This window comes from Mesoplodon bidens (genome assembly GCF_964165515.1).
Source record: "Mesoplodon bidens genome assembly, chromosome: 10".
NCBI lineage: Eukaryota > Metazoa > Chordata > Mammalia > Artiodactyla > Ziphiidae > Mesoplodon > Mesoplodon bidens.
The window spans coordinates 47,112,695-47,126,833 of record NC_138172.1 but is presented as its reverse complement, the minus strand read 5'-3'; the positions used below and the strand labels follow the sequence as shown (position 1 = coordinate 47,126,833).

Sequence of the window (14,139 nt, the reverse complement as noted above, 5' to 3'; positions counted from 1 at the left end):
CAATCAACCTTGCAGAATTTTTGTAATATAACTTCAAGTATGTAAGTTATTTAATCAACACAAAACTCTTAAAAAAACAAAACAAAAAAAACCCCAAGTACTAGCTGACTTCTGGTGCCATGAGATACAACAGCACCACCGATTTTTATATTTTAGTGGTAAAAATGTAATCCAGTTTTAGCACCCATCTACAAGAGTTAGATGAAAATATATGATTTGGCTTACTGGAAGGTAACAGTCTTAATGACTCCTCAGTGAGGAAATCTGTTCCTTCTGCTGCATGCTGGCTCAAAGAAAAGAATAAGAGTATTAATGGGGGAAAATAGGATAGACTTTCAGTTAAGGCTTTTCAGTACTTGAAATACTTAAGGATGGATCACATTTAGAACGGTGAACATGGCTTTGCAGGCTTAAATAGAGAACAGAGGAAAAAAAGAAAAATCAATGCTAGAAATCAACTCCCATCTTTTTAACCAAAACCCTGTCTCAACACTCCATTTCAAAAACAAAGTGAAGCATTCTAAGAAAGTGACAAATTTTTAAATAAAAACACACCGAGTTTTGTTTAACTCTATCAGTTATTAGACATGGTATATATAAGCAAGGAAAATAAGGTGCACCTTTACATCATATAAAATAATAAACCCAGGAATCACTTTTTAAAATTGGCAATACAGACTGCCATATAAAAAATACTTGATATAGCAAAGTTAGATAGAAATAAAAACTTCAGTTGAAAAATTACAATATTTCAGTACAGCAGAGGGACAAATAACCTTTTATTAAAGCTACTAGATTTGGAGACTCTTGTGTATTTTGATTTTGGAGGAAGGAAAATCATTCTTCTAGAAGGCACTACCTGGTTTAAATGTGCTAGCAGCTTCATAAAGAAAACATGGGGAAAGTAGAGTCAAGAAGACTGCCTGGTTCTCATGTGAGATTCCTTACTCTGCATCACAGACTGTAAATTATTGCTGAGGAACTGTATTAGCCATGTGCATTTCCCACGTCATCTGCAGTGTGCTCAGTCCACAGTGTCACAGATCTCCTTCACTTTCTGGTTAAAGTCTTCTGGTTGATCTGCATACACATAATGCCCTGCTCCGAGAATGGCCTAGGAAAGGGAAAGCAGTCAGATGGTCAGTGAGTAAAAGCATCTAATAAAACACAATGACACACACAAAGACACTTAGCAATGAAAGTGAGAACAGCTCTATATAAAACACAAAAGAAAAAGCAATACTGATCTGTAGTAACTATTATATACTTCATCAAATAAAGGATCTAAGAATAAAGAGAAGATCCAGTGAACCTTACTAAAATTTTCATATGCAAAAATAACATTCTAAATTGACCTCTAACAATAGGGCCAACAGAAACACTGAACAAAGTAAGAATGTGCTGCCTTGGGAGGTGGTCGCAGTGCTATTGGACCTGTCTGTCCCTCATTCAGTCTCTCCCACTGTGGAGATGCTGTGGCTCTAGGACAGACAAGGGCCTAAGGATGGGGATTCGCTGTCTGGACTTGAAGATTTGGATGGGTCAAACCCTGCCCCCGTCACAAGTGACAGCAGGTCTCTGACCAAGGCTGCAGGTATAGCTTCGATGTGAAAGCACAGGGATGACCTGAAATCTCACTGAAAGCAAAGATAACAGAACAGACTTCGCCTACAACTATAAGCCAAAAATAAACCACACACTTACGATCGTCTTCACATACGAATGTGGTCGTAATGACTGGATGCTGGTGCCAGAATTGCCATCTATGCAGGATCGGGCGCCATAGATCACAGAAACTGGAATGTCCGGGTGCATTTTACCAATTCGCTGCAGCATTGGTCTTTTTGCCCATCCGTATGGGACAGTCATATTTCTGAACGCAGTCTCACCACTTAAAGGGAGAAAATCATATGTATGATTCTGGGGGATAAGTACGTATCACACTCCCACCTCTATCAAAACACACTCATATTTAGCTTCTCCCCCTTTTAAGAAAAACCGCAGCTTACACAGAAAATAATTTACTAGGAAATGTAAGGAACAAACCCCAAAGAAGATATATGCTTTTACTAGATAAACAAGGATGCTTTAAACTCTAAAGAAAATGATCATCTTCCAAATCAAAACATGCAACCCTAAGTCCCTATCATAAAATCATCAAATTTCCTGTGGGGATAGCTGAAATATGTTTTTTCACTCTAACTTATTTACAAGGCAGCTTTTCCACATGTTCATCGCACCAGCATTTTACCTACAATGGCAAAACCAACACCAAGATAAGAACAAATTCAGCTTAAATATTCTTTGTGTATTGTTTATATTTAAAATTTTCTGCCTGTTCTGATGTTTGCCATCTTTAAAAACCTTCCCGGGAGCTTCCCTGGTGGCGCAGTGGTTGAGAGTCCGCCTGCCGATGCAGGGGACACGGGTTCGTGCCCCAGTCCGGGAAGATCCCACATGCCGCCGAGCGGCTAGGCCTGTGAGCCATGGCCACTGAGCCTGCGCGTCCAGAGCCTGTGCTCCGCAATGGGAGAGGCCACCGCAGTGAGAGGCCCACGTACCGCAAAACAAAACAAAACAAAAACAACAACAACAAAAAACCTTTCCGGCTGGGGAGAGACAGCCTCCTGGAGCTAGCCAATTCGTAGAGACAGCAAAGGACTCAACTGGGACTGCCTTAATATGCAAACTAACCAATCGAGAGCTGCACCTCTTCTGTCTGGCTTGCACATCCCCGGAGGCAATGTTCCTCTGCCTTAATCATCCCAGGGCCAGGTGCCAGACAACTAGAAACCGCCCCTATATCTTAGTGCCCACCGAAATTATTCCACTAGCAAATCCTAAACTGCCTACCCTGCGCTGCCTTGCCTCTCCTGCAGAACCCAGTAAAGGCTCCTGCCTGGACTTCCCCTCACTCCTGTCTTCTGCCACCTGACCAAAATCTGGTGTGTCCCCCATGACCCTTCACAGCATTCAGTGACCCCCTCTCTAGGACCTGTGAGTATACTAAACTTTGTTTTCTTGAGCCTCTCCTATGTCTTCTCTCATGGCCACAGCTGACTGACCATCACATAAAATACAGAACATTTGGCAAACTCCTAGGACAGATCCATTCTGCCGTCATTTCTCTTCTTTCCTTGTACTAGGTGTGCTTCTGAACGGCCGTTTATGAATTCAAGTTCCACCACAAGAAAGGCAACAAACTAGGATTACACAGGCACACGTAATCATGAAATGTGAGTAACTGAAGAACAAACCACTAAGACCATGCAGGAAAACAGATGATGTCCCTGGAACAGGCCACTAAAAATTGTTGAAACAAGTCAATGAAGTGTGTAGACCTAATCCACCAGACCCAACTGCCTGGTGAGTCACAAAACATCAAACCCTTGGGGGACCCCCAAACCTCTCCAGCCTCCCTCACCTTTGGCAGAGAACTTCTAACCTACTTTATTAAAAAAGACTGAGGCTACAGCTATATCTCAAGTGCTCTCATGGCCTCAATCTTTTTAATAAAGTAGGTGTACATATTCGCTGACAGAAGTGAGAGAGGCACACACACGAAAAAAAAAGTGAAGGAGGCTGTCTCTTCGTCTCACCTCTCAGCCTTTCACCCAAGTTTCAGTCTTAGAAAGGATGAGGTGCCAATTTTATATTTTAAAGTATGGTCTATGGCTAGAATCATCTGAAGCATTTGTTAAAGATGCAGCCCAGAACTGCTGAATTAGAGTCTTAGAGACAGAGTTCAGGTACCACTTTCTTTTTTTTTTTTTAATATTCAATGGTCTTAATTACAATTATTATTTTTTTTACATTTTTATTGGAGTATAATTGCTTTACAATGTTGTGTTAATTTCTGCTGTACAACAAAGTGAATCAGCTATATGCATACATACATCCCCATATCCCCTCCTTCTTGTGTCTCCCTCCCACACCCCCATCCCACCACTCTAGGTGGTCACAAAGCACCAAGCTGATCTCCCTGTGCTATGCAGCTGCTTCCCACTAGCTATCTATTTTACATTTGGTAGTGTATATAAGTCAATGCTACTCTCTCACTTCGTCCCAGCTTACCCCTCCCCTTCCCCATGTCCTCAAGTCCACTCTCTACATCTGTGTCTTTATTCCTGTCCTGCCCCTGGGTTCATCAGAACCATTTTTTTTTAGATTCCATATATATGTGTTAGCATACAGTATTTGTTTTTCTCTTTCTGACTTACTTCACTCTGTATGACAGACTCTAGGTCCATCCACCTCACTACAAATGACTCAATTTCGTTTCTTTTTATGGCTGAGTAATATTCCACTGTATATATGTGGCACATCTTCTTTATCCATTCATCTGTTAACGGATACTTAGGTTGCTTCCATGTTCTGGCTATTGTAAATAGTGCTGCAGTGAACGTTGTGGTATATGTCTCTTTTTGAATTATGGTTTTCTCAGGGTATATGCCCAGTAGTGAGACTGCCAGGTCATATAGTAGTTCTATTTTTAGTTTTTTAAGGAACCTCCATACTGTTCTCCATAGTGGCTGTATCAATTTACATTGCTACCAACAGTGCAAGAGGGTTCCTTTTTCTCCACACCCTCTCCAGCATTTATTGTTTGTAGATTTTTTGATGACGGCCATTCTGACTGGTGTGAGGTGATATCTCATTGTAGTTTTGATTTGCTTTTCTCTAATGATTAGTGATGTTGAGCATCCTTTCATGTGCTTGCTGGAAATCTGTATATCTTCTTTGGAGAAATGTCTATTTAGGTCTTCTGCCCATTTTTGATTGGGTTGTTTGTTTTTTTGATATTGAGCTGCATGAGCTGCTTGTATATTTTGGAGATTAATCCTTTGTCCGTTGAATCGTTTGCAAATATTTTCTCCCATTCTGAGGGTTGCCTTTTCATCTTGTTTATGGTTTCCTTTGCTGAGGCACCATATTTTTGACAAACTCCTCCAATAATTCTGGTACAGAACCCAGCACAAGAACTCGAGCTCTCATCATCATACTCCATTCTTTTTTTTTTTTTCTTTTTTGTTTTGCAGTATGCAGGCCTCTCACTGTTGTGGCCTCTCCCGTTGCAGAGCACAGGCTCCAGACGCACAGGCTCGGCAGCCATGGCTCACGGGCCCAGCCGCTCCGCAGCGTGTGGGATCTTCCCGGACCGGGGCACGAACCTGTGTCCCCTGCATCGGCAGGCGGACTCTCAACCACTGCGCCACCAGGGAAGCCCTCATACTCCATTCTTGATCCTCTCCCTAACGACTGTAGGCTCTGTCTTCCAGGCTCCTCCCAGCTCGTCACGACTTTCAGCCTCTGTTTTCCCCACCGGTGCCTCGTGCACAACATCCACAAGTAATTTAAAAAAAAAAAGAAAAAGAAATACCTTTGCTTGGCCCTCTTGCTCCCTCTACTATGCTCTCTCTCATAATCACTGTCAAAATTCACGCAGACTCTCCTTCCCCTCACCCCTCACTTACTCCTCACCGCTGCAGCAGTGTTTCTCATGCTGAGATACAGACGTGAAGAAGTGCTGAGTAAAAGAAGAGCGTGATCAGCAAATGAACTTGAAAATGCTGCCTAGTATCTCCCATGCACCTGGGAGATTCAAAATCCTTCAGCTTGGGCTTTCCTGGTGGCACAGTGGTTAAGAATCCGCCTGCCAATGCAGGGGACACGGGTTCGAGCCCTGGTCCGGGAAAATCCCACATGCCGCGGAGCAACTAAGCCCGTGTGCCACAACTACTGAGCCTGCACTCTAGAGCCCACAAGCTACAGCTACTGAAGCCCGCGAGCCTAGAGCCCGTGCTCCACAACAAGAGAGGCTGCCGCAATGAGAGGCCCACGCATCACAACAAGGAGTAGCCCCCGCTCGCAACTAGAGAAAGCCCGCATGCAGCAGTGAAGACCCAACGCAGCCGAAAATAAAAAACAAACAAACAAACAACAACAACAAAAATCTTTGGCTTAAAAAACGGTTCTAAGAAGATCCATGGTACAGAAAACCATTCTTGTTTAACCCAGAACTCCTTTTTTGTAGAACATTCATACTCATTTGGGAATGCTGCTTTGTTTGAAATGCTTCTTTCTCTCTCAACTCTGACCACCTTAATGAGATGCCCAAGACCAAGACTTCCCTCAACTATCCACAGGCACCTTAGGGGAAGAAAGTATGTCTGGCTTTTTAATCTCTCATCAGAATCCAGTACAAAGTTTTACATAGTAGGTGCTCCTTGAATAGATGAGTAAATTAGGAAGCGTTAGTCATTTAACTACTTGTCCTTTTAAATTTAGCTATTTACATACTGATAAAAACCTCCTGGACTATTCATATATTTTCAAAAAATAAAAGCCTAAAACACAAACACAGTAAATTTAGATAAATCTTACCTTGGAGTCTGGACATTACAGTGGTAAATGTATTCTGTTACAGTATCATCTGCAAACATTGAAGAATACTTCCGTTTGAAATCAGGCCTTAAACGCTGTACTAGACTTAAACCTATTTAATAGAAAACAAACATTTTAAATTATATGTATGTTTTAAATTATAATTTAATTTATATACAAATATAGAAGACTTTAGTGTTTGCTTCTATAATGAGCACTACATGCTACATTACACATGTATTCAAATATGTATTTTAAGTGGAAAAAAGCACAGATTCTAGAAACTGCTCTCCTCAAGTTCCCTAAGGAAAGATTAAAATAAGAATAGAAGTCTGTCATATGTTGACTTACTAATATGCTTTAGGAGCTCAAAAACAGTTGCCTAAGACTTGTTTTTGTAGGAAAATAAATTCTATTAAACAAGGGAGGTGAATAGGACAGCTTATACATAAAATTAACTTAATAATTTGTATTTCTTCCACAATTACAACACATTAGCATCTATATGAAGTGAATTGGTATATAAATATTTCTTGGGAAAATTAATTCAGAGTTTCTGCTTGGGACACTAGCAGAACTCCCCGCTAAGGCCATCCACAGTGGCTCCCACGGTCCCACCCCTGAGGTGAGAGGCAGGGGCAAGGCCCGCAAAGGAAAGAGGATGAAGAGCAGGAACTTTTGTCTGGTTACTGTTTTCCCTTCGGGGACCCAGGGACTGGCCGGTTTCCCTCTCTGCTATCACTGCCCAATACTCTAGCAAGATCTTACTTCTTCACTGGCCCTGCCTTCCCATCTCTGAAGGAATTACATAGCTCCACCAAGAATTCTCATGATGCAGTGGACATTCTGCATCACCCTCACCACCACGTGCAAACAACAATGGGAGGCAGAGGACATGGCTTTAAAGGGCCCCTCCTAGGCATCCTCCTTCCCCCATCTTTATCTCCTAACTTCTTTTTATGCTTTATTTTTCCCGTAATTGCTACCTGTGTAACTGCGATCGAGCAAAATCCACTTACATGTCAGGACTATAAAGCTCTTAAGCAGCTCATCAAAGGAGGACCAGGCACCTAAGAAGGTGTGGCTCTACTGGGCGGGGGGGCGGTGAAAAGAGGCTACCTACACGAGTACTGAGGGCATATAGCGTGGTCACCAATTCAGTCCCTGTGCCCTCTTCTCATTGCTGCAGTCCCGCTGCTCTCCCAAAGGGATGGTACTCAGGCAAGGGTGGGGGCAGGCCTGGACAGGGGGCAGCAGAATCTACAGTCACCTATGCAGCAGGTATTGCCACACCCTCACCCACCCACCACACCTCTATTCTTTTCTTGCTAAGAGAACCCGACTTTTGTGTATCATTTAGGCAGCAACGTGCCCAGGAAAGCAGGCCCCTCACTCCAGCCCCTGGAAACAAATGATGATTGATCAGTCATAGAAATTTCTTCTTCCTTGCTGATGGAAGAACTAGGGGTGGGCAGAGACATAAGGAGAAGTGTGCTGGGGCCCCCAGGGAAGACCTCCTTCCCTGACAAAGAGCATCATGCTCTCCTTTCTTCTTGTTCGGAGAGCTTGTGAGATGATGCTTCCTGTCCTAGCAACCACTGAACAACTGTGAGGTAAAAGGTCAAGAGAATGACACACACAGACCCAAACCCTAACATCAAGGAGCTAGCTTTGGGAACAAATGCTAAAACCACCTGCTTCCAGACTGCTTGTTAAGGAAATAATAAAAGGCCTTCTGGTTTAAACCGCTGAGGTCTCCAGTCACTTTCAGCCAAAAGCCCTCTTAACTGACATAAGCTGTAAGAGGGAAAGGCAGAGGTGCAGACCATCACCATCTGTGACAACGAGGGAAGGAAATTCCCTTGGCTGTGAGGCTGAGACAGAAGAGCTGAGGGTCAAATAACTTAAATCAGAGACTAAACTCAAAACATGACCAGAAACACAAATCAGGAGTCCCCCAAATCTTTGTGGGAAAGGATGACTTTATCGTCTTAACACTCTGACATTACAGGGCAAGAAAGGAATCTGAGTGATGGTACCTGTCATCCCACGGTTGTCGGTCAGGTCAGGCTTTGTGACCTGCCAGCTGGACATAACTAACTGGCCAAAGGCTCCTCAACAGGTCACTGGGGCTAGCAGATAAACTCCCATGCCTGGGGCTAGCAGGTAAACTTCCCCAAGACACTGCTTGCTTGGCTTTTTTCAGAATGTTCAAGGTCACCTAACCTCATCCTTAGCATTTCCCACCTCCTCTGCTTGCTAATTATCTGTAATGTTTACAATATAAAGACCCTTTTTAAAAAAAAAATAAATTTATTTATTTTATTTTTGGCTGTGTTGGGTCTTCATTGCTGCGCATGGGCTTTTCTCTAGTTGCGGTGAGCGGGGGCCACTCTTCATTGTGGTGTGCGGGCTTCTCATTGCAGTGGCTTCTCTTGTTGCGGAGCACGGGCTCTAGGCACGCAGGTTCAGTAGTTGTGGCTCATGGGCTCTGGAGCACAGGCTCAGTAGTTGTGGAGCACGGGCTCAGTTGCTGTGGCATGTGGGATCTTTCCGGACCAGGGCTTGAACCTGTGTGCCCTGCATTGGCTGGCATATGCTTAACCACTGCGCCACCAGGGAAGCCCTAAAGACTCCTTTTTAAGGAGAGGAGCCTGGTTTCATTCACCTTTGTGCACGGACTGGTACTTTTTAGAGGAGGAGGAGAAAAAGTAAGGTTCAGTTTTTTTGTTTGTTTTTAAGATTTTAACTAACAATGGTGATCCGCAAATACTCCTCTATTGCTATGTATAAACATTTTGCTTTCCTAGGATACAGATACAAGCAAGCACTCACCAAAGGGTCCTGCAATCCTGAGGCTGGCTAAAGGGTTAAAGGGAGTCAATGCCGCTCCCAAGACTCTGATCCAAATTGGAATTGGTCTCTCTTCATCAGCAAGGTCTGGTCGCTCAGGAAAACCCCAAGGCTCCACTAAAATGAGATGACTAACCCTGTTGGGGAAAGAAAAGACTTCAGATCATTTGGCAAATTCACCCTAGGACTATAAAGAACTTACACGATTTATAAAGTAAAAATAGAATGAACTTCCTTCAAAAACCTTGCATTAAAGAAAAAACTAATGACTGAACAGGTTACATCATGCTCTTATTATGCATAAATTGATGAGATTTGGTAGGATTTGAGAGTTGTTATGGTAGAAAGAGGGCTTCATTTTTAATCTATCTAAATGTGGATAGTAACGGATGTGTGAAAGGGTATATGATAACTGTGGTTATTCTTGAGAAACAAGAAAAGACAGCATTTGTTGTTGTTTAAGCTACACTCTGGCAGATGATATAGATCACTGACCATTCAGAAAAATCCAATGTTTCCATGTATCTCATGGTTGACACTGCAGAAATGACTGGAGATTAATATTACACTCATAAAATAGCTTCGGACACCAACAATAGTTATCTCCTATGAACCAAATCATTCTAAAAATTTATGAGGCATTAGCACTTTAGGTGGATTCAAAAGGACTTTGAATGAACGTTTGACAAACACGAAGATAATGTAACAATATGGGCTGAAATTATACCCCTAGTCTGGGATTTCAGTTTGGTGAACAGGAACACATTTACCCTATGCATAACATCATGATATACTGGCGTTAGATTCTGTTCCTAATCCTTTCCTAATTTTCTTCTTTACTTCAAAGAGACAGAAAAGCTTCATTCCAAACTCATATAAAAATTGTTTCAGGTCACTAATAGTTTTAATTTTTCCATCTTAGGAAGCATCTTTCTGATGAGGGAAAACCAGAACCACGTCCTTGTGATTGTATCACGGTATAACACATCATAAAGATCTTCAACAAAACATAAATGTCCTGACACAAAACGATATTCAACTGTAGCCAAAACAGTCAACAACTGGCAGCAAAAATCTCCCAAGGGTGAACCGACACTGATTCTGAAGTCCCTTTCTTAAGTCATAATTGAAATAGAAAGGTAAAAAAACCAGAACATGGGAACAGACAGCTTTTATTTTCCCAATATAAGAAGTTTTCTTATTTTTGTCAGTATAGATAAGGATGAGTTAGTAATGAATCCTTTGCTCTGACTGCATTTTCTCAAACAGAAAGCTTCAGAGCACAGACCCAGAGCACAGAGCTCTAAGGACCCTTGGAGAATACTCAGCCCAATCTTTCATTTCATCAGATGAGAAGAAAGCTGAGATGTACTATGTGACTCACTCCAGAACCTAAAGCTAGTCAATGCAGAACTAGGGCTATGATCCTTATTTCCCAACCCCAGTACTAACAGATGCCGACAAGCCATCGGGCAGAAGGCTCTCTTTCCTCAGAATAGGCCAAGCAACGTAAGATAAACATATTAGTAAAGGTAGAGCTTAACTCTTATCAACTCTAGGCCAGTCCTAACAGTATACTCTAAATTTCATAGCATCCAGAAGATCTGTAGAATGTAACTATGAATCTGTGTGAAGATACGTCAAATGTGAGATTTCCATATACTTAGAGTGACATCACTGCTTAAAAGTTTTATAAGACTATTTTCTAATAGTGTATGGAAATGGAGGTGAAAATGAATTTTTTTTTTAAAAGTTATCTCTCATATTCTGACTGCCTCCTAAATTCCTATGACAGCCCACAGTGAGATTTGAGGGTCGGGGAGGGGGACACATGCCAGAGGTATGAGTGGAATTAATGAAACCACCACCTAGTTGAAAGCAGCAAAGATTCATTTTGGGGAAATAGCTGGTATTATTCACTACTGACTTACCTAAAGAGAAAAACGAACTCTTTATTAAAACATACTCTACAGGAAAAGATGATTAAGTTTTGTTACAAATTTGTTATGGGATTTTGCCCAGACTGCGCTGGGCTCTTACTGACCTGCTAACCCAAGAAGGGGCAGGACAAAGGAAACTTGAGGGAGGAAAGTCTCACCTATCTCTGGTTAACTGATGGTATTGTTTTTGCCTTAGTTTTGGCTTGCCTTGTTTAGTATGGATCTATGAGATTTTAACAAGTTACACAGAGTATATATACAGGAGCAGATAACCTTTTTTTTTTTTTTTTTGAAATGGAGTAAATTGCCCCAACAGTTAGTTGTTTGATCCTATGCCTTCAGCCTAACACATGGTAGATGCTCAGTAAACATTTGGAATATTGTGCTTTTCCAGTTTCCTTTTGATCCTTGTCTATAATGATGTACAAACTTTATAAAGTATAATCAGAGTAAGCATAGGAGTTAGTCCAGTCTGAATTTTTCTGGTCCCCTGGATGACATTAGAACATCACTGTTATTTCTCATATTAATCTTGCAGGTCATTACTCATTAGTGGGTAGTAAAATCCACTTACAGAGTCAGAGCCAGTCTGCTTTTTAATAAAATTGTATAATTTGAAATAGAAAAATGTACCATATAACAAAACTTTTGTTTCAGACACACACATATAATCCTTACTGAGGGTTGTAGTCAAAAAAGTTGGAAAATAATTTTTTAAAAGCTCTGCAACAACGTCTAAACTGTAGTTATATATCATCTGCCTCCACTCGTAAAAAACCTCAGAAAATAACTGTCGCTTATTTTTGGTTGTAAGGATTTTAAATGAGAGACCATGCAAAGCACTTAGGCTGGCGGCTATCAAATAACAAATACCCAGTAAATGCTAGCTAGTTATAGTAGCAAATACAGGAAGATTACTAGAGAATAATTCATTCCAGAAGCATGGGAAGACAGTGGCTGGGACCATGTAAGGAATGAGTAATTTAACTTTTTTTATTCTTCAGAAAAGCTTTATCACAGGCTTTGGCTCACACTCCTTATAATCCTGCACCAGACCAAGTTCCAGGCTATCTTCTCACCTGCTTCTCTAGTAAGAAGATTATCTCCTCATTTGCCAGGCATTATTTAGTTTTAATATATATCCAAACTCATATACGAATCCAGACTCGACCCTCTAATATCCCATAGAGGATAGCCTGATGGGATTGTTAGTTCACATCTAGGCTTAAGGAACGGGTCTAGCCAGACAGCATGTGAGTCATCCTATCAGACATCTTTATCAAGAATCAGAGGCTAGGGACCTCCCTGGTGGCGCAGTGGTTAAGAATCCACCTGCCAATGCAGGGGAGACAGGTTCAAGCCCTGGTCCGGGAAGATTCCACATGCCACGGAGCAACTGAGCCTGTGTACCACAACTACTGAGTCTGCGCTCTAGAGCCCGCGAGCCCCAACTACTGAGTCCTAATGCCACAACTACTGAAGCTCACGTGCCTAGAGCCCGTGCTCCACAACAAGAGAAGCCACTGTAGGGCTTCCCTGGTGGCGCAGTGGTTGGAAGTCCGCTTGCCGATACAAGGGACACGGGTTCGTGCCGCGGTCTGGGAAGATCCCATATGCCGCGGAGCGACTGGGCCCGTGAGCCATAACTGCTGAGCCTGCGCATCTGGAGCCTGTGCTCCACAACGGGAGAGGCCACAGCAGTGAGAGGCCTGCGCACCGCAAAAAAAAAAAAAAAAAAAAAAAAAGAAAGAGAAGCCACTGCAATGAGAAGCCCGCGCACCACAATGAAGAGTAGCCCCCACTCTCCACAACTAGAGAGAGCCTGCGCATAGCAACGAAGACCCAGCACAGTCCCCCGCCCCCTAAAAAAAAGAAAGAGAAAAAAAAAGAAAGAATCAGAGGCTAATGCAAACTACAGGAAAAACAAAGAACCAGCAAAGCAGGAACATGCGAAGAGCTCATCAGTTTAGAAACATAATGAAGCATTCTTCTCCAGGTTAGTCATTACAATAGGTCTTGAGTTTGAAGACGGTGAGCAGATTAGAGCCTATGGGGCAAAGAATTAGGTAACACCTGCTCCAACATTCTGGGACAGCTGAGTCTAAATGCTAACAAGTCTATGGAAACCTGACTTTCACAAGACTTAAAGTCAGCAACCAGCCAGAAATAATACAACAACAGGAATGACCAGACCCAGAACCAAAATGTACAAAGGAGTTTACAGGACCTACTAAGGAACAAGGAAAAGAACCAGAAAGAACTCGACTCAGTGCACAAATGAGGCATTCTCAAAAAGAAGTTAGCCCCAGATAGTTCCCATTGGTTCCAAGCCACTGAGGGGAGGATGGGGCACAGAACAATAAACTTAAATACCTCCAACTTCGAGTCAAGTAGAACAGTCTTTCTTCTCAAGACAGGCTGATAAGAAATGCTCAGCCCAGCTCCACATAGTCTGGAGACAGGAGACAGAGCCAGGCAAGGTCAAAAGCAAGATGATCTGAAAAGCTTTTAGTAGAGAAGACCAGTTGTAACCTATACTGTTGTGACTTGGAATGGATCTCTTTGCTAAACACTTTCTAAGTTAATAAAAGTTTTCACAGTGTCCTTTTCCTTAGTTTATAACAAATACGTATAAAATACAGATAGTCTCTGTATGGGATCCTGAACAGCAGGGGCCAGAATGAAAAGGAAAATTAAAAGGAAAAACTGAGTACACAGATGAAAGAAAGGAGATGGTATCTTTGGCTATTATTGCTGGTTTCCCCTATTCCCTTTCTTCCCCCCTTAAGGTGATCAGACCCTGCTTGATGAAGAAGAGTTTACAGAGTGGCAGCCCAAGACACCTCACACAGTGGTCCTGTTTAATTAATGCAGCACATTAATCTACAAGTAAAATTACAGACAACATCTCTAATTATCACACATCATGGTAAGAGAATGGAGATGGACTAAGGTCATTTTA

At 42.2% G+C, this 14,139-nt stretch overlaps 1 protein-coding gene across 6 annotated transcripts in view; it reads right to left on the bottom strand.

Moving 5' to 3' along the window:
• Window positions 1-762: 762 nt before the first annotated feature.
• The window catches only part of ABHD5 (abhydrolase domain containing 5, lysophosphatidic acid acyltransferase), a 34,752-nt gene continuing 21,375 nt past the window's right edge, over window positions 763-14,139 (bottom strand). For all 6 annotated transcript variants that reach the window (XM_081245453.1, XM_081245450.1, XM_081245448.1 and 3 more), the window contains 4 exons: window positions 9,220-9,374; window positions 6,385-6,496; window positions 1,705-1,891; window positions 763-1,114 (listed from right to left, as the gene is read on the bottom strand). In XM_081245453.1, coding sequence (XP_081101579.1) covers window positions 1,025-1,114; window positions 1,705-1,891; window positions 6,385-6,496; window positions 9,220-9,374 — 544 coding nt within the window. In that variant the 3' untranslated portion in view covers window positions 763-1,024. The remainder of the gene's footprint in view (window positions 1,115-1,704; window positions 1,892-6,384; window positions 6,497-9,219; window positions 9,375-14,139) is intronic.